We start from the raw sequence: 21,442 nt of genomic DNA, 5'->3' as shown, positions 1-21,442 counted from the left end.
GAACTACTTTGAATTGGGTGACAATTTGTAAGCTTTATACTGCTTGAATTTCACAATGTGGAACAACCGTTTAAACTTTTAATACAACATGTTTGCTCACCTTAAAGCTCGACACCGCAAGAAATAGGAGTATGTGAGTTAGAATTTCAATGTGTTAATGGGCTTTTTGTTTCAGTATTTTCTTTATATAACTGAGGTCAGGTACTCTGAAACAAGAGAGACATGTAGAGACAGAGAGAATGAAGTTGATATTTTTTCCTTTTTCATTATCAGTGATTTGAAGCAGGGTAGCAAAAAAAAGCAGAACCACCAAATGATTGGTATAGGCATATGTTGTTCTAAATAATCATTAGCAGTCTCGGCACACACACTTTGTATTGGAGCATTCCTACCGAACTGTTGTAGTATCCTTATAGTCCTTATGTAGTATCTTGTAAGCAACTTACGTTTTAAAAGCACACAAGTTTCAAAATTAAAGTATGACTGAGTAATTTATGTGAAAGTCTCTCCAAGTTTACCTTATTTTACTAGAAAACTGCTATCCAAAAAAAGAAAAAAGAAAAAATTCCAGTTAGAAACCCATGGCTCAACAATGCTATTTCTCTTTCGAGTTATTTCTCAGTAATAATTTAGAACCATTTTCCGCCACCTCCAGACACAATTACTGTCTTTTGCCTGATTTTAAGAAACCCATCTAATAGAGACTTCAGCAAGTGCAAGGTTTACTCAGAAAGTGTCAGCGTTACATTCCTCTAGTAGACATATTGCTTAAGTCCTGAGGTTGCGAATTGCTGTAAGTGACACTGTTGCAGCTTTTTTCTCTGTGACTGCCCTATGAAGTACATCACAGACAGCTGGAGTCTTCATGTTGCTACTGAGAAAAGCTGACGGCAGCTCTTAGCTTAGCTTCTAAGCTCCATACTCCCTGCTTCAGGGAACAGACCTGATTAGAGTCAGATCTTCATTATAATATTTCATCAGATCCACGTCTAGCAAATTTTCAATGCTACAATAAATGCTAAAATGCTTTAAAATGCAACAAAATCTTAAACTTTGCCCTAACTTCACAATTATATCAGAACTTGGAAGATTAGCTGCATCAAGTCAGGAAAGCTCATCCAGTACACTTTTACACTGAAGCATCTGGCAGACTTCATAATCCAGATTTCATAAGTTTGTATGTTGTGTGGGAATCGAATCCATGATCTTGGCATAGCTAATGCCATGCTCTACCAATTGATGATTACTAATCTCAAATATAATTCATCCCACAGGAAAGGGGTATTTGAATCCCACATATCAATATGAAGTTTAGGAAAAGTAAGGATGAGGAACCCACTGCACCTGGGCAAGGTAGATATTTTAAGTTTTAAAATTTTTCATTGAGTTTTTCCATTGAGAAAGTTTTCATCTTTTCCAAATCCATTTATTATATGTGTACAGTATCAAAACTTTTAACTTTGTGTTCTCTTTTTATTTTATCAGTGGCCATTAGAAAGCGATCTAGAGTTCCAGGAGTAATGATCACCCAGTTTGTGGAAGAAATCCCAGCAGGAAAAAGCCACCCCGACTTCACCCGCAAACCTATTGCCCTTACCATTCAAGAAGGTAAAGCAGCTTAACCAAACCAAACTACATGGCCAAAGTATGTGAACACCGCCTTCTTAGGAACATGTTTGGCTAGGCCGCTTAATTCCAGTAAAGACAAATCGTAATGCTACGCCATGCATTGACATTCTAGAGAATTGTGTGCTTCCAACTTTGTGGCAAGAGTTTTGTGAATTACTTTTTTCTGCTTAAACATGAAAATGCCCTTGTGCACAAATCAAGGTTCATAGCAAATGATTTACTGAGTGTAGTGTAGAAGACCTTGACTTGCCTTCACAAAGCCCAGATCTGAACCCCACTGAACACCGTAGGGATTAACTGAATTGCTGACTGTGAGCCAGGTTCCATCACCCAACATCAGTGCATAATCTCATTAATGCTTATGTGTCAGTATCCTATTAAAGCCAATGTTTTATTGATTGATTGATTGATTGATTTATCTTTTATTGAAAGCATAACAGTCGCATATGGGTCTGGTGTTTATATACTTTGACAATATAGTGTTTCTTTAGTACTAATGGCAACACTTCTGCAAAACTGTATTTTATGTTGCTCCTTACACATATTGCATGTACATTTTCTCCCAAACAGATGAGGTTTTGAATGTTAATCAACTACATATCAAGATTTAAATCAACAATCCCTACCTCCCTATCCTAAACCTTAAACCTAAACCTAACGGATAGTATCATAAAAAGCAAATGTGAGATAAAAAATGCAATTAATGAAGTAACATCGTAATTTTGTGGCTACCGCGTAATCTGATTGCATTTGAACAAGCCTATAAATTAAGTTAGTTATGTGATGCAACGTTAAAATGTATTGCCTTAAAAGTCATGCACTATAGTAAAAGTGTTTTGATATCATAAGACAGCATTGTTTGAGGAACAGGGTGAAAAAACTGATGTAATATGTAAAACAAGCCATGTAAAAATGATTTAGCAAAATATTAGGTATAGTATGATGTTTCTATGAGACAAGGTTGTATTTTTCAGCAGCACTTAACTGACTATGTTTAACCCTTTTACAGGAAAGTTTGCGTTTTTCAAAGCTATTGTTACTGGAGATCCAACACCAACCGTTACATGGGCTCGAAACAATGGAGATATATCTGATTCTGAAAGATATATTGTTTTGTATGATCCAAACACAGAAGAACATCAGTTACAGGTGCTATAGTTGTCTGCAACTTGCATAATAGCAGTAAATAAGAATATATAAATATCTACAAAGTGTAATCATACGGTTTTAAAAGCAACAGCTTCAATTTTTTAAATTTTGCTGCCATTTTCTCTTGTGCTACTGGTATTTGAAATATATTAATTGAAACAATATTGTATTTAATAGATGCCCAATGTTGGAGTTGATCAAGCAGACACCTACAAGTGTTTTGCAAATAATGAATTTGGACGTGCTATGGTCACTGTCACTCTCAATGTGATTGAAGGTCAGTAGAACAGAACTGGTGTCATAGTTTCAAAAGTACAAAACTACTTAAATAAATCCAGTGAATCAGTTTTCAACTCTTAATTTTAATAGATTTATCTATGTGTTTAATAATTTTACGTATATTTAATATCTGACTTTTACAAAGCTGTGCATGATTTATATAACATATAAGGTTTTATTTTTTATTTGTATATTTATTTATTTTTTATTTGTTGTTGTTGTTTCAGTTGGATTCAAAAAGAGCAAAGCAATGCAGGAGTCACGATTAGGTCTGTTGGCATTTAAGTCTTGAATAAGTCAAGCAATGAGCAAAAAACATATTTAAATACGACCATTCCTATAGCATAAAGATGAACAGTGCAACTCTACTTCTTTACAGAACAACGAGAGAAAGCAGCCACTGATTTAAAAAAGACCCTGAGGACCCGGTAAGTTCTTGATAATCATCCTAATGATGATACTAGCACACCTTGCATAAACAAAAACCTCATTGTCTTATCACTTTGCTGACATGCATACACAGCTGTGTCCAACAATGATGTTAGCGAGGGGACCCTGGAATTAAGAAGGTGTGCTCTAATTCATTGAAACATTTTTATTTATTTTTTCAGAGCTGAACGCAAAAAAGAGGAGAGGAAAGATGGAGAAGTAGATGAGAAATTCTGGGAACTGTTGCTGAGTGCTGATAAGAAAGACTATGAACACATCTGTGCTGAATACGGGGTGACAGATTTTCGCTGGATGTTAAAGAAACTGAATGAGAAGAAAATGGAGATGGAGGAGCAACAGTCACAGGTACAATGCAAATTATTTCAAGTCAAATATCATTACCTACTGTTGAAGTAAATTAATTTAAACAGTTTTTTATTTTAGTTATTTATTTATTGCTAATTCTTAATTATAAGGTCAAACCTATTAAAAATAATTAATGTTGAAATATACACTATATACATTGAGATCCGAAAGTCTGAGACCATATTGAAAATTCTGTTTCATATAATATTTAAGTTTCTGCAGGATTTCTAGGCCATTAATCAAATAAGCAAATTGTGACACTGACTATATTAACTCCTTTGTACAAAAGGTCAGATTTCCTTGCTTACAGTGAAGCACACAAGATGCTCTTTGGAACATTCTCAAATTATGCTGAAATAACATGATCATCAGGTTTTGCATAAACTTGTGAAGTTCGTGCTAGCTTGAATGCATGCTTTCATAAAAGCAAAAAGGAGGACATAACCAATATAAAGAAAATTCTGAAATTCATCTACATTTTCTGATTAAACTATTATTGTTATTTTTATGCTGACAATATAATTATAAAGAGGAATTAAAATAAAAGATGATAATGGATGTGATGTGCGAAATACCTGATCCAGCTCTCTTACTATTTTGCCTTAAGAACTGCATGCATGTAATGCCTCTGTAAATCTAGCTCTTGTAGTATCTTTTAAAATATATATATATATATATTTTAACTTGCCTTTTCTCCAACAGTACGTTGAACACCTCACCAATCTGAGACACATTGAAATTAAGATGCCAGGATGTGCTGAATTTGAATTTGAGATGGACATCAAAGATCCCAGTGCCAGAATCTTTCTGTTCAAGGTTAAGTATATAAATACATTCAAATTTTAGTTGCTGGCTGGACTAATTTTTTTTATTTACTTTATTACACTGTCCTCTAGAAAGAGCATTTACCATTTCTCACTTTACCATTGTGCCTGACAGTAAAAGTAAAAACAATATTGTGTACTCTCAAATTCATTTTGTGTCACAGGATGGTGTTATGGTTCCGTTCAACACCAACACAGATGAAAAGCATTCATTGCGTCAAGTTGGCAGGAAATTCATCTTTAGTGTTCATGGACTCAATCCTGAAGATGCTGGATTGTATCAAGTGGATGTTGAGGGGGTCAATATCTTCTCCACTGACTTCAGAAGTGAGTTTTAATCATTTAGTAAATATAGTTAGCCATGTCTAGCTTTTTTAAAGTACAATATTAAAGGGTTATTTGACCCAAATATTAAAAGCCTGTCACCATTTACTCACCATCTTCAAATGCTAATTTCCTTGTATGTAACACAAAAGAACATGTCCAAGCTACTCTTATTCACACAACAAAACAGTATGTTCCATGATGACAGAATTGTCATTGATGAGGGTGAACTAGCCCTTTACAATTTTACATATATATACAGTATGTACAGTTATCCAAAATGAAATAGAACTTTGTGATCTGTATCTTTGCAGTTCCAATAGTGGACTTCTTGGTGAAGATTCAGGAAGTGAAGGCTGTGGAAAGACAGGATGCAGTGTTTGAGTGTGTCTTATCTGCTCCGCTCTCTAAGATCTCTTGGGTGGGAAAAAATGTTCCTCTGGTACCTAGTGAAAAGTATGACATCACTGTCTCTGAGGACATGCTAATCCATAGGCTTGTGGTGAAGGATTGTATGCAAGTGGACAAAGGCATCTATGCAGCTGTGGCTGGAATGAAGTCTTGTAATGCCTGGCTAATAGTGGACCGTAAGATCACATTCAGACATTATCCACATTATTGTTTTTTCTGATTAACTGATATACATGTTAATATGTGCAGATCCACACCTACAGTATGAGAAATATATATTAAATGATATCAATGCAACTAATACATTCAACTCCCAGTCAAATGATCACTTATCATTGATTGAAGGTCTGCATCAGCAGTTTTGATTCATGAATTCAATTAGAATCCTTTATTCACATTATAGTCAAATGCTTCTACTGAAAGCAACATGATTAAGTTGTATAATATGAAATTAATTGATTGCTCAATTATATAGTTTAAATATGGACCAACCTGTCGAGTACTAATTAACGATTCATGATTTGAAATAGCAAAATTGATCATATGTATCTTTAAAAATAAATCCTAATGAATAAGCAGCACAAATGGAAACTGATTGCTTGCATTGTTCATAATGGCTATTTAAGTCCACTATATCATTGAAAGTAGGACATACCTGTGCAGCGCCATGTAGGCATTCTGTAAGTTTTCCACTAAAGGACCAGAATATTAACACCTCATTCATATGTTGGTCTGCCTTTGGAACAGCTGACCCTGATCCAAACAACAGGGGCAAGAAAGCAGCCCGCAAAACCACCCAAGCAGGAGGGGGTGGCGCAGACCTGGTAAAGATTGCTGCGGAGCAACAGGCGAAGCTGCAAAAAGAGCGGGAGGAAAGGATGGAGCAGCGCAAGCAGATAGAGGCTGAGGAAGCCGCTGTCAAAGAAAAAGAGCCGCCAGTAGAGGAGGTACCTGCTGCACCAGTACAGCCAAAACCGAAATCTAAACCTAAGCTTAAACCCAAGCCTAAGGTAGAAACCAAGCCGGACACTGATGGCGTAGCAGAAGAACAAGAACCTGAGCCAGAAGTGGAGAAGGAAAATCCAGAACCTGAAACAAAGGAAGCTGCTCCACCACCCACAGAGGAAGAGACACCCAGTGAGGAGCCTAAAAAGAGATTGAGGACAGGGCCCTTAGTGCCAGACACCATAATTGGTAAGATGGATGTACTAATTTACTGCATTAACCAAACGGTCATAGCATGTTTTACCATAATGGATGACTTTTAACTCTCAAGAATCCTTTCAATACTGTGCACTTATGTGCACAACACTTGTCACTACACAATTTCCATAATTCCATTTGTAATTTCATAGATTTTATGACTTTACTATTATTCTAAAATGTGGAAAATGTTAATGATAAACAATGAGTAGATGTGTTCAAACTTTTGACTGGTAGTGCTTACGAAGAAACACCAACCTCTGATCTGTTGTCAATGTGCCTGTTGTTCAGACCCAGGAGTTCACTTTACCAGTGGACTGTCAGATGTTTATGCCATCATTGGTCAGTCAGCTGAACTGGTGTGCAAGCTAAGCCGTGAGAACTGTGATGGCATTTGGTATAAGGACGGAAAAGAGGTAAACAGTGAAAACAAAACCCATCAGCACACTAAACATAATGCTCCAAGCTCCAGTCTAAGAGTTATCTACACCATCTGCAACTGTAATACACCTACTGTATATCTAAAAATGAGAAATTAAAAAAATCATATGAAAATAAAAAAGGTAGAAGTTATTGCAGTCAGTAAGTAATAACATTGTTGAAATATCTGTATAGATAACAGCCAAAGATGATCTGAAGATCATCAAAGATGGAGCAGTCCATAAATTAATCGTAACTAACTGCACAGATGAGGACAGTGGAAAGTATCGATTTGAGGCTGATGGACGTAAAACGGAAGCAATATTGGTCGTGGAAGGTATTTTGTCATTAATCACTGATTGTTAATTATAATTGTGAAACACAGAGGTACTTTAGATTACCAAGACAAAGAAATAACAAAATACTTTTTTGCTATTGTATATTAATGTTTCAGACCCACCAAGATTGAATCCAGATGACTTGGCTAAGTTTTCAGAGCCTGTGATCATTAAGGTTGGCCAAAATGCAATTTTCAAACTGGACTTTGTGGGTCGTGATCCAATGAAAGTGCAGTGGTATAATGAAGGTGAGGAGCTGCTTGAGGACAATCATGTCAAGATTGAAAGGTCTTCCAGTCACAGTCGCCTTTTACTTATGAAGTGTCAACGCAAAGACAGTGGAGAAATAAAGCTCAAGCTCAAGAATGAGTTTGGAACCATTGAAGCCCTTTCAAGACTGATTGTCCTAGGTTAGTATATGAAGGCACATAATATTATGTACTCTGTTTTAAAGCAGTAAACGTTGACTTAATGGTTGTCTTCACTGAAATTAACCATTCCTCAATGTAATTTGTTAATATTATTCAACTCATCCACCAATTTATACTTCACCTTGAATAGCAAAGACCAACAGTAATTTGTATTTCTTCTTTGAATTGCAGATAAACCCACCAACCCAATGGGACCTACTGAGGTAATAGAAGCATCAGCATCCTGTGTGGAGTTCAAGTGGAGGCCCCCAAAGGATGATGGAGGTTCTCCTATTATTAACTACAACATAGAGCGTAACCAGATTGGACGCAACACCTGGATTAAGATTGGAAAAATCCCTGGAGAGCCCCATTACAAAGACACTGATGTGGACCATGGAAGAAGGTACTGCTATAGGATCAGGGCCATAACTGCAGAGGGGACCAGTGACAGTTATGAGACAGATGACATCCAGGCTGGAACCAAAGGTGAGATATTAATTTACATCTCTATTTTGTAAATTTGGCTCCAATGATCTCTCTGATTCTTGGACAATCTTAAGAGGTTACTGAATTATGGGATAACCTCTAATGATTGATAATTAGGATAATTTAAAAGTGACTCATTTGTTACAGCATATCCTGGACAACCCTCTACACCCAAAGTGGTCAGTGCCTTCAAGAACTGCATCACTCTGGCATGGTCCCCTCCAACCAACACTGGTGGAACCAACATTGTTGGTTATAATATGGAGAAACGAAAAAGAGGCAGTAACTTATGGGGTCAAGTGAACCCCCCTGACCAGCCAATCAAAGGTTGATTCTTTTGTGTATAAAGAAAGTTATTTCTTTATAACTTATACTTTTACTAATGCTTATTTCAACCATTGATCTCCTCAAGGCAAACAGTATGATGTGAAAGATGTTGTTGAAGGAATGGAATATGAATTCCGAGTGTCAGCCATCAATTTTTCTGGTGCTGGAGAACCAAGCCCACCTTCAGAATTTGTGATAGCCAGAGATCCTAAAAGTAAGTCTGTGGCAATACGATAATTAGCACAATTATTTGGTCAAATAACAGTTATGGTGCAAGATGTTCTAAATCTGATCATAAAACCCAAAGAAACAAGAATGCGAAATAATTCTACAACTGAACTACTGAACTTGTATCTGTGATTTCAGAACCCCCTGGTAAAGTAATTGATCTGAGAGTGACTGATTCAACCTATACATCATTGTCTTTGAGTTGGACAAAACCAAAGGAAGAGGAAGGAGTCCAAGATGAAGCTAAGGGGTATTTTGTGGAATTAAGGCCAGCTGAGAACACAGATTGGGGTCGCTGCAACTCAAACCCCCTCATTTCAACTTCCTATACAATTCTTGGTCTTAAATCTATGGCCATGTACTGGGTAAGAGTGGTTGCAACCAATGAAGGAGGTGATGGGGAACCCCAAGATCTGGACAACTATATCATTGCCATGCCCCCACCTGGTATAATATGAATACACAGTTTGAAATATTGTATTATTGTTGCAATCTCTGCCATTTAAAACAGGTATTTATTAATGAAAAGTTACATGAACTCTTGAACCCTTCTCTTTTTAGTACGGCCAAATTTCACTGATCGCAAAATGAAGAGCTTTATGGTTGTGAGAGCAGAAAATTCTGCTAGGATCAACATAAACTTTGAGGTATCACAATGCCTGTTACATTACAAAATGTTGGTGGCATGGTTATGAACAAAACAGACCTTAGCATAACCTCAAATACCTTTCCTTCTGAATTTCAAATACCAAAATAATAACTCTCATTTGCAGGCATCCCCTATGCCAACTATAATCTGGCTGAAAGATGGAGCACCTGTGTCCAAACGTGTAACTGTGAGTAATGCAGATTGGACATCTCAGCTCCTAATTCCATCTGCCGAGCGTTCTGATTCTGGGATCTACACCATCATTGTCAAGAACATTGTAGGTCAGGAGACATTCAGTGTTGAGATCAGAGTTACAGGTGAGATAGCAGTAAGGGTTTCAGGTCTAAAACATAATTACAGTTATCCTGGAACAACATTCCTATCAACCAATCAGATTTTATAAAATACCTCTAGGCACCCATACCTAATGTTCTCCAGAGAGCTACACTTTTGAAAGGGTTCCCTAGAGGTTCATAATGACTCTGTCTATGTGACAATCTAATAAAAAAAAACAAAAGTGGTTTACAATTTTAGGTTCAAGGATGTTCAAACTTCAACAATATTCTTATCGACTGTGATAAGACTTCATGAGTAGTTAATGGTTAAAGTTGGGATTAGGACGACTGTATGTTTGTTTGACAGGAATGTTCTTCCAGGACCAACAAAAGATGTCGGCCAAGAGACATATCCTATTTGGAAAAAACACCAACGTAATACTGAGGAATATTATGAATTGTGTGCATGGATACCTGACATGTTTACAGATGATCCTAAACCACCTGGTCCAGTGGAGCTGGAAGAAAATGTCCCTGGCACCTTGTCAGTTTCCTGGGACCCATCTCCTGATGAGAATCGGGATGATCACCTGCATTACATGGTGATGAAACGGGACTCCATCAAACGCACCTGGCAGACAGTGGCTGACTGTTTGTTCAATAACAACTTCACAGCTGTTAACATCATGCCAGGAAGGGAATATAACTTCCGAGTGTATGCCAAAAATGACATAGGGCTCTCGGAACCATCTGAGTCCCAATCTTGGGGAGTTGTGAGGAAGAAAGGTAAACTGGCTGATGCTATCTTTTTAAGTTCACTCTTGATGAAGAATAATGAATCTACTCTTTCAGATTCTTGTTCTGTATAGCATATACTGTATTTATGCAGTATCTCACAAGTAAGAGTAATGCTGTACTGTTTATCAGTATCAGTATAGAATATTGTGCTGATATTCAGTACAACACCTGACTGCAAGAGTTATATTGCTTTTATTCAACAGTCCAATGCACAAGATGTTAATATCAAGTAATTTATGTTTGAGAAAAATTTTTGCCAGTTCGTACAGTACATTTCTTCTCCATCAACAAAAAGTTTAAAAGCAGCCAAAGCATCAAGCTTTGCGTGTCACCAAACAATGCACAGAAAGTGTTATATAATCATGCTGTTCCAGCTCTACTCTGGATTTCCATTTCCAGCTTTAAGGTAACTGTTGAGAGAAACCCGAGTCTGAGTGATTCTGGAGTGAAAAAACACAGATACCTCTGATTTTCAATATACCTACTTCCCACTCTGCTTCCACTCCATACCGCTCATACTGTGGTCTGGAACGCTGCGAACACAGACAAGCAAAGTTATAAAAATAGTGGTAACACTTTATAAAAACAGTACATGAATAATCATGAATTAATACCTGAATGAATAGCTACTTCCGCATGAATTAATGATGATTTAATCAGGAACTAATGAAGAGCTAACATTAACTACAACATGAGTCAAATAAATTCATGTATTAATAACGGTCACCTTAATTACATTTTAGTACATGTTTGTTAGTTAATGCATTAATTAACATTAGGAAATAAACTAAATCAAATAGGCTTTAGATGAAAGAATGTGAAGTACTTAAACCTTGAAGTAAATGTGCATAGTTAACTATGGTCATAATTAAAAAAGAGAATAGTTCTCTCATCATTTACTCACCCTCATGCCATTCCAGATATGTATGACTTTGTTTCGTATGCAGAACACAAATGAAGATTTTATAGAAGAATAATATATCAGCTCTGTAGGCCCATAGAATGCATGATGCAAGTGAATGGGGATGACATTTTTGAAGTTTTAAAAAGTGCATAAAAGTAATCTAAATGACTCAAGTAGTTTAATCCATGTCTTCTGAAGTGATTCAGTCGGTTTTCGGTGAACAAACAAAACAAAACAAAAATTAACTGTACATCTTGCCATTGCAGTCTCAAGGTACAGTCATGATTTCAAGCTCGATTACACTTTCTAGTGCTTGACGTATACACTGAGTGCTAGATGGTGCATAGAAGTGTAAATGTTTTTGAAATCATGATGGCCAAGGAAATGTATTGTGAAAAAGGAGTTATATTTTGGTCTGATCTCACTGAAAACCGATTGGACAACTTCAGAAGAAATAGATTAAACCAGTGGAGTCGTATGGATTACTTTTATGTTGCATTTATGTGCTTTTGGAGCTTCAAAGTTTTGGTTACCATTCACAGTTTTATGGACATACAGAACAGATATATTCTTCTAAAAATCTTTGTTTGAGTTCTGCAGAAGGATGAAACTCATACACATCTGGGATGGCATGAGGGTAAGGGTGATTCTCCATTCCTTTCTCTTCATACTCACCCTACCACTATGGGTCCTACCACTCAGTTCACTCGTCATCCATACGCAGACAATGTCCACATCTCAGCTTTTACCTCTTGACAAATCAATGCTAGCCAATATGTGATTTAACTGGGATGAATAATAGTGTAGTACATATGTAGTTGATAGTAAGTTTACAATGATGTGCAAAGTAAAGTCATGACATGATGCTGCATTAACAAGTCATCAGTTGATGATAGTTCATGAGCAGTTAACAATGACTTAATAATGATGTGCCCCATCAAGTAAAGTCATGACATGATGATGCATTAACAAATCATGGGTTCATGGGTAGTTAATAATGAGTTAGTAATGATGTGCCCATCGAAGTAGTCACAACATTATGCTGCATTAACAAATCATTTAATACACATGCACTAAGTTGATCCATAACCTTTTGCACTAATGAAATAAAGACCAAGATATTTTTTAGATCTGCTTATTTGAAAATACAAATTCACCCGCATATATACAAAAAAAATAAAAAAATAAAATAAAAAACAAAATGTAAAGGGAAAACATTTCTTTAATGTTTTTTTAATGTGAAAAAAAAAACAACAACACCGAAAGACAAGTTTCAGTCTTCCACTAAGATGCTTTAAATAAATTATATCTCTTTTGAAACATATACAGACTCAAAAGAAAAACCAAACATACCTGTTAAGACATACAAGACACTTGTCGATTTATAAGGTGTGTTTTGTCTCTATCTCTCCTGATGTCAAAATGTAAATGCTACAAATGTTAAATAACAAAATTAATTCAAATACTGCACATAAAGTCATCAAAATGGATATTATGAAAACTCTGTCTTCAATCCTTAATTCAGTCCAACAAAACAACCAATAATTTTAGATTAAAAATGTCTGCATTACAATAGTAAATAGTTGCAAGCAGCCAGCTAACACCTACAGAGCACCACTTATAAGTGTCCCACCAGAAACAAACTCTCCACATACTGTAGTTCTGGGCACAAATGTAGCAAACTATCTAGATTAGTTCACACAACAAATGATTGAATGTTTACATGCACAAATGTCCATGGAAAAATGAACAAAACAAATTACTATTAATAACAATGTTGATGATGATGTTGATGATGATCCAATCATTATCATAATTTTGAATTTTGATAGTGTTGGGTTTGAGTCCACCTTAGTCGAGTCCGAGTCAAGTCCGAGTCTTTAAACAACTGAGTCCGAGTTGAGTCCAAGTCGGACTCAAGACCAAGCCCATAACAGGCAAAGTCCGAGTTGAGTCTGAGTGTAATTAAAATTGTAACCGTAAACTCAACATCAATATTTTAAGCTTATTTTAAACTTCACAACTAAGAAAAAGAGTTTGTCAATATAAATGTAACAAAAACATCTTGGTTACTGATGTATCCTCTGTTTCCTGATGGAGGGAACAAGATGTTGTGTCGATATAGTGACACTAGGGATTTGATCTTGAGAGCCCCAATCACCTTTGCTCAAAATAGAAAAGGCCAATGAAAATTGGCAAGTGGAATTTGCATGCCACTCTCCGCCCCGGACATACGGGTATAAAAGGAGATGGCATGCATCACTCATTCAGATTTATGCTGAGGAGCCGATAGATAGTCCCGGTCATGTCAGCGGCCGGTTCAGCACCGCGGCAGGAGGGACACAACGTCTCGTTCCCTCCATCAGGGAACAGAGGTTACATCAGTAACTAAGACGTTCCCTGTCTGTCACTCACTCGACGTTGTGTAGATATAGTGATACTAGGGGTTCCTATAGGAAACGCCGCAGGCGCTGAACCATGTCACGAGGTACAGAAGATTGGACATGGGCAAGCTGATGCGTGCCTCACAGCGAGTGCTAAACCACGTCGTGACCTTCCAGTGAGTTAGGTAAGGCGTCTCCCTAGTCCCGTAAGGGGGGAGGAGGCACTCAACCAAGTAGGCTACCGGTGGTGCCTTTCTTAATTTGCTGTTAAGCAGTCTCCCACCGAGCACTTTCTAGAATAGCGCTGGGAAGTGCTCTTCCCTCTCCAGGAAGGAGAGCACTACGGAGACCACATCCTGCCGGAGGGAGGTTAACATGTGGAGCATACCTCACATGGATTTACCAACGAGGAAGTTCACATATGGAATGATACCACAGGGGGATCCTATCTACAGAGAGGGTACGCAACACAGTGGCCGAGGCAGAGAAGGCTCTGATGAGGGGAAACACAGGGTTCACCTAAGGGGAAACGAACAGTGGAAACTCATCATACGGGATTACCAAGGGGGAATCACCATGCATGGAGCACTGAGCCTGAGCACATGGGCTCACCTAAAAATGGGAAATACCATGAGTACTGGGCCAGGTGGCATTACTCCTCCGCCGAGTTTGTCACCGAACAGTGCTTAAAAATTAAAGCGGCATCCGGAGTTCACCAGGTACGGGGAACTGTTGTGGACAAAAAGGCGCACATTATCACCTTTGAAAAAGGGGAAAGGTGCAATGCAAGCGTTACACTCAACCGGCCGCCCGGTCTACCTGCTGTTACCACGTAACACTCGGGTCAAAACAGGGTCTATGCGTAGGTTATAAAACCTCGCAAAGGTATTGGGTGTAGCCCAACCCACAGCTCTGTATATGTCTGCTAGAGAGGCCCCCCTTGCCAGTGCCCAGGAGGATGCAACACCTCTAGTGGAGTGCGCCCAGACTCCCAAGGGGCACGGCAAGTCTTGAGACTGGTATGTGAGGAAAATGGCATCCACAATCCAATGGGCTAATCTCTGCTTTGAGACAGCTTTCCACTTCTGCTGTTCTCCAGAACAGACAAAGAGCTGCTCCGAGTGTCTAAAGCTCTGCGTGCGGTCCAGATAGATGTGCAGGGCGTGAACTGGACACAGCAATGACAAGGCAGGGTCTTCCTCCTCTGAAGGGAGCGCTTGAAGATTCACCTCCTGGTCCCAAAAAGGAGTGGTGGGAACTTTGGGCACGTAACCGGGCTGGGGTCTCAAGATCACGTGAGAGTGTGCCGGCCCGAACTTCAGGCATTCGCTGGTAACAGCCGAAGTGCCCTGGGGAAGCACCACACACGACCGTGCGAGGGTGACCGCTGATATATGCCGTAAAAAATCCAGCAGCATAGCAATAGGTGAGAGGACGGACACACAAGCATTCGGCTCCAAAGAAAAAATCTGAATGAGTGATGCACGCCATCTCCTTTTATACCCGTATGTCCAGGGCAGAGAGTGGCATGCAAATTCCACTCGCCAATTTTCATTGGCCTTTCCTATTTTAAGCAAAGGTGATTGGGGCTCTCAAGATCGAACCCCTAGTGTCACTACATCGACACAACATAGAGTGAGTTACAGACACGGAACACCTCTGTTGCCTTTCATATATATATTATGATTAGTATCCTGCTGAACAGACTTCAAAGTGGTTTCAGAATGAAAGCATATGCTTTAGGTGTATGAATACAAAACTGTCCTTCAGCACAATTCTTATTGCGTTCTGTTGACATTTTCAATTATTTGTTGTTTTTTCCCCTCCACTTAAACATAGACTAAATAAAGTGAAAGCTGTGTTAGTCATTACAACCAAGGTTATTATGTTTCTAATTTTAATTTAGTTTTTTTCTACTTAGAAAATAAATAATAGTCTATATTGAGATTTCTTTCTGAATCTTTTTTCTCTATCTGCCGACTGATTTGGGAAAATACAGTACATACAAATGAGTCAACACAGTAGTAATTAGCACTTGCTGAGAAGTTACGTCTCATGATTTGACTGCATATGGTACACCCAAAAATACTGGAAAAGCCCACTGATAATATTAGGGCCATATTGTCACGGACATGATTTTCTAGTTAATTTGCGCGAAACCACACAATGCAGGGCAGTTCTGCGTGCTGTTAATGTACCTAAATCCCTGATGCATCCGTGTGCATCTCGCAGCAGCTGCCACAGAAGATAAAAAAATATATATATTTGCTTGAGCGGCAGCCGCGTTGGTCTGCAATCAGTCTGAAATCTTTAAATAGCAACCAAATAAATTTTCATTGAGCTCTTCTTTAACAGCAAAAACATGGAGAATAATAATTTTGAGTCATAAATTTAACATAATTGTTCTTCAAAATTGTCAGAGATATAGGCTAAAAAAAGACGTGCATAAGTTACCAGGTTGTTTACAATAAAAATAAAAATGTAAAATAAAAACGTCATAACCAACTAAATTCATCTCGTAACATGCAGTTTAGCTTCATACATTTAGCTTTCATTGAATAATAAATTCATTGAATTTAATATTTTATTGTGCATGGTTGAAAGTTGTGAATGGTGGACAAATGCTGTAAAAGAAAGTATTTTAAGCAGCTTGTCAATGCTATGAAAATAGTCAATCAATAATAAATAGGTTCTGTTTATCTGTTTAGAGTTGCTATCTGCTTTAGCAATAATGCTTTTTTCCCCGACTATTTAAAAAGTTACACGGTTAATTCATCAAGCTATTATGCACCAGTTCAAGCTGACAACACTGCATGGACCACAAGAGACTACAGAAGCCTACATGTGTAGATACAGTACGCCTAAAAAGACTGAATATCCAATATTAATACTATTTTTATGCATTTTATTTCGATATGCTGTTTTTAGTAAACTGTGAGAGACATGATGTGGGTGACTTGACTCAATTAAGCTCTTGATTTTAAGATTTGAACCACGATGAAACCACAATGCGAGCACCGTCTTCGCTGCATAAACACCACATGCAATTTTACCAGTTGTCAAGTCCCATGTTGTGTGAAACTGCCTTGTTTAGTTTCTGTTACATTGGATACATACCCGTCTTTATGTTTTCATCATGCCAGCCACCTCGGTAGTCGATGTTATACAGTAGTCTCTATAGTAACATTCAAGCATATTGGTTGACTGATGAGTGTGCCTGGGCACGTGCGTATGTGTGTGTGTGTGTGTTTGCTTAAACACAGTGAAACAATTCTGGCTATGTCTACGACTTCAGGGACTAATACAGCTGCATGCAGACAGAGATGTGTTCATTAATTTCTGTTTTGTTATTTATTTATTTTTTCATTGCATCACAAATGTCATGGACTCAACTGGAACAAGTCCATGTCCATAAAAATTGGACTCATGACTCAGACTCGAGTCCGAGTCCAAACTCGAATACCCCAACTCTAAATTTTGATTTTGAGTTCTGATGAAACTCACAAAGTAACCATGAAAATACTGAGAAATATATATAACAAAAACAAATACTGATCCATCAACGTAGACAACCTTTCCCATTTCTATAGTTTGGATGATGAGTGAATTGAGTGGTAGAGTGAGGAAGTGAAAGGGATGGAGAATAACTTAAAATCGGTTGAAAGAAAATTATTGGTGATCATTATTAATTGTGTATTTTTCTGAATTTGTATATCCATTTTAAAAATGGCAGAATTATGCTGCATCATTCAGTGTCATTTGTGGAGAAGCTAAATGTATAAAATATTTAAATTCTGACAATATTAAATATGAATATTTAATTAAAGGTTGAAGTACTTCACATTCTTTCTTATAAAGCCTGTTTGATTTAGTTATTTCCTACTGTTAATAAATGCATTAACTAACAAACATATACTGACATGTAATTAAGGTGACCATTATTAATGCATGAATTCATATGACTCATGTTCAGGGTTGGGAGGGTTACTTTTGAAATGTATTCCACTACAGATTACAGAATACATGCTGTAAAATGTCATTTGAAATGAATTCCGTTAGATTACTAAGGTCAGTATTGTATTCTAAATACTTTGGATTACTTCTTCAGCACTGCTAGAATTTTTCACTTGTTGTGACTATAAAAACTCTGCCAGTACAGTAAGACAAAATACACATGTTAAAAATACATTCTCTGAAAAACCTAAATATCTTATGCAGTGTTGTTTCTAAAACAAGATAAATCAAACTGATTTTGTTATAAGGATTTTTAGATATTTTTACAGGAAAACAAGAAAAAAATTATTATCAAGATTACGAGTTTTGCCCTACAATCAAAGGTCTTACTAGAAAAAAGAAATTATGATCCAACGTGAATTTTCTTGATAAAAAAATACGATCGTGCCTGGTAACGTGCATGTAAAATGGCTAGAAATAGCATTTTAGCTTAGCGTAAAGCTGACAATTTACACAAGGTTTATTTCCATTTCTTCTGCTCCAAACATACTTCAAACTTACTTATCTGTCTGCTCGTATGAATGTAACACATCATAAGAAAGTGTTTCACCGCTGTTCAAATGCACTTTGGATCGCATCATTTATATGAATAAATTTTTCCATCTGAAAGGACTAAATATTAAATGAAACAAATGACAATAAAATGTAAAGTAATCTCTTCAGTAATCAAAATACATTTTGAATGTAACTTTATTCTAAATACCAATGATTTAAATTGTAACTGTAGTGGAATACAGTTACTTATATTTTGTAATTTAAATATGTATTCCCGTTACATGTATTTCGTTACTCCCCAACCCTGCTCATCTTGTAGTTAATGTTAGCTCTTCATTAGTTCCTGATTAGTCCATTCCTTAACTCATCATTAATTCATGTGGAAGTAACTATTAATTCAGGTATTAATTCATGATTATTCATGTACTGTTATTATAAAGTGTTACCAAAATAGTGAAGTGTCTCAATGCTATTATATTTTAGCTATATTAATACTTTTGGAACATCTTTTGGCAAATCAAATAAGAGGAACTAACTGTTACATTTTACTGTTACATCTTATATCCTGTAGAAAAGTTCAGTCTAAACCTAGCCCCATCCAAACCTTGCAACTTTGAATCTGCGCCAATCTTCACGGTTCCACTAAAGACACATACTAGCCCAGAGAAATACGAGTGCTACATGAGTTGTGCAGTGAGAGCCGACCCCACTCCCCATGTCTCCTGGTACCGCAACAACGTCAGCCTCAACACGAACCCCAACTACTACATTTCTAACACCTGTGGCGTCTGTTCCATGCTTATCTTGAGAGTTGGTGCCAAAGACAACGGAGAGTACAAAGTAGTGGCAGAAAACTCTTTAGGCCGCGCTGAATGCACCACACAGCTGACAATCCGAGGTATGCTTTTAGAATGTGTGAAATGCCTGTGCTTAAGAACTTACATCAGTTTCATCACAATGGTTTTTATACCAATCTGATATGCCAAAGGTTTGAGCTACATTAACATTTATGCGTTTGCCAGACGCTTTTATCCAAAGCAACTTGCAGTGCATTCACGTGCCATTCTACTGGCTATGAAAGTAAGTAAGAAGACTATACTAGTTTGAGGAATAATTTTTGCTATTTCTTTGTCTGTTTCAGAGTGAATTATCAGTATGACATCTTGAAGCAACTCATCTTCATTTTAAAGGTGTCAGTGGAAATGAAAACCATATCCTAACATTTTTAATGTATTAATATGAACTGCTCATGTGTGATTTGATTATGTCTAATAGCGACAGCATTTTGTTTTGCTGTTGTTTTTGTCATTTGATTATTGTGTGCATTCGTGTATCTTTTTGTCATTATGGATGTAAGCAAAATAGTATGAATTAAAATGAATGCATTAAACATTATAGACTATTATAGACTTACTGTATAAAGTCATGCATCCATGACAAAAAAATCTGTCTCCATCTAAAGCTTTGTTTTTCTGGTCCTATTATTAGAACCATTTTCCTTATACTGTATTGTTTTGTGTGACCCCACTGGGGCAAAGGTTTTGAACACTTAAAAGTGAAAACAACCAACATTTGCTCCTAATAGCTAATAAATCTGCTCACAAATGTCAGTGTTGCGCAGTAACTTTCCTTGTAAATATTTGAAGTTGGCTGTGTTGATCTACCATGATCATAAATAATCACTGCACTCTGACAGTAAGAAATGTTGAAATCTCCCCTATGGTAAAAACATATCAGAAATCAGGAGAAAATATGTTACTCTGAAGCAATTTTCAAATAAATGTCACAAAATGTTAGAAAAATCATAAACATGTTTTATTTCTGATAGGCTTGCCCTTGGTTCTAGCTTTACAGCCTTCCATTATTAACTTTCTTCTACAAAGACAGAAGCACATGCTAGTAGTAAAAGGGAAATGTGCGAACCTGGCAGCATGTACTTGGGGTCAGAGAGAGACTGAGTCAAGTTTAAAGTGGACAGCTGGACATGGATCTGCAGACAGGGATATTGCCTTTAGTAGTTTGCCAAACACTAAATGGACATATAGGAAAATCTGTCAGTAGACAGAAGTCATGGTAACACTTTACAACAAAAAGAGACAATATACACTATATTTGCTTTCCAGTGCTGATATCATAAAAATATTATGCACCTAACATTGTTTCCTGCTGAATCATAGAGCCTGGCAATAAATGCATTCAAAGACATTAACTTTCTTGCTTCTTTCACATTCTAGGCTCAAGTACATATGCAGACCCAAGCACTAAAATTTACAATAACCTTCTTAAAATATCTATCGCTTCAACTGTGTATACTATGCACAATATGTGCATTAAAACATTATTTGAAAGCAAACTGAAGTAACTATTAAAACCATTTTCAGGACAAATAAACTTTGTCATGTGGCTTCTGGCTATCATTTGTATAGGGATAAATAAAATCAACAACACAGTAGAGAACTGTAGCAACAGTGACATAATACTACACAAAGTAACAAATATAAACAAAAGTGTGCTTTATAAACCCAATTATACCATGTACCTGCCTGGGTAGGTGCATGGTATATTTTAACACCGGTAGAATTGTCGACAATTACTGTAACCTAAAATGCCCTTGAATGACAAAGTAAAACATAAAATCCAACATATGTTGTCAATAAATTCTAACCTAATGTTGTCAAGTTAACTGGCAAAAGCAATTGTGTTAAAACGTTTATTCAAATTCAGCACTGAAGAAACAAATAGTATGAACATTTCCAAAAATATATTTTGATACATGTACAGGATAATGAATTCAGTTTAACATCTGATCACATGTCAGGGTTTTAGTATTCATATTTTTAAGTTGCTATATGTTTTTTTTTTTTTTTTTTTTTTTTGTGGAAATTAAAGAGTGAAAAAAAAGTCTTTGTAGAACTTCAAAAGGCATCAGGCAGTAACCCCATATTTGGTTCTAAATAGAACCTTTATTTTTAACAGCGTATGGCAAAATAGTTTAACATTAGATCCATTTTGTTGGTTTGTATTGTGTAATTCATCGTTTAAGCTGAACTTTCAGAACATGAGGCACACATGAATAATTTAAAGGGGGAAAAAAAAA

The 21,442-nt window shown here is 36.8% G+C and overlaps 1 protein-coding gene across 1 annotated transcript; it reads left to right on the top strand.

Annotated features, from left to right (window-relative positions):
• The first annotated feature begins 1,304 nt into the window (after positions 1–1,304).
• Positions 1,305–19,491, top strand: LOC127448809 (immunoglobulin-like and fibronectin type III domain-containing protein 1). Its single transcript, XM_051711639.1, has 23 exons — positions 1,305–1,353; positions 1,486–1,608; positions 2,639–2,778; positions 2,956–3,055; positions 3,285–3,326; positions 3,437–3,485; positions 3,669–3,852; positions 4,555–4,668; positions 4,841–5,003; positions 5,315–5,587; positions 6,159–6,605; positions 6,906–7,030; positions 7,230–7,371; positions 7,489–7,782; positions 7,975–8,271; positions 8,419–8,598; positions 8,684–8,812; positions 8,965–9,273; positions 9,388–9,473; positions 9,600–9,792; positions 10,240–10,536; positions 18,917–19,243; positions 19,487–19,491. Exons 1-23 carry the CDS (start codon positions 1,305–1,307, stop codon positions 19,489–19,491), a joined length of 4,068 nt encoding a protein of 1,355 aa, XP_051567599.1.
• The last annotated feature ends 1,951 nt before the right edge of the window (positions 19,492–21,442 follow it).

The sequence above is a fragment of the Myxocyprinus asiaticus genome, chromosome 12 (genome assembly GCF_019703515.2).
Source record: "Myxocyprinus asiaticus isolate MX2 ecotype Aquarium Trade chromosome 12, UBuf_Myxa_2, whole genome shotgun sequence".
NCBI classification, from domain to species: Eukaryota; Metazoa; Chordata; class Actinopteri; order Cypriniformes; family Catostomidae; genus Myxocyprinus; species Myxocyprinus asiaticus.
This window is presented reverse-complemented; position numbering and strand designations above follow the sequence as displayed.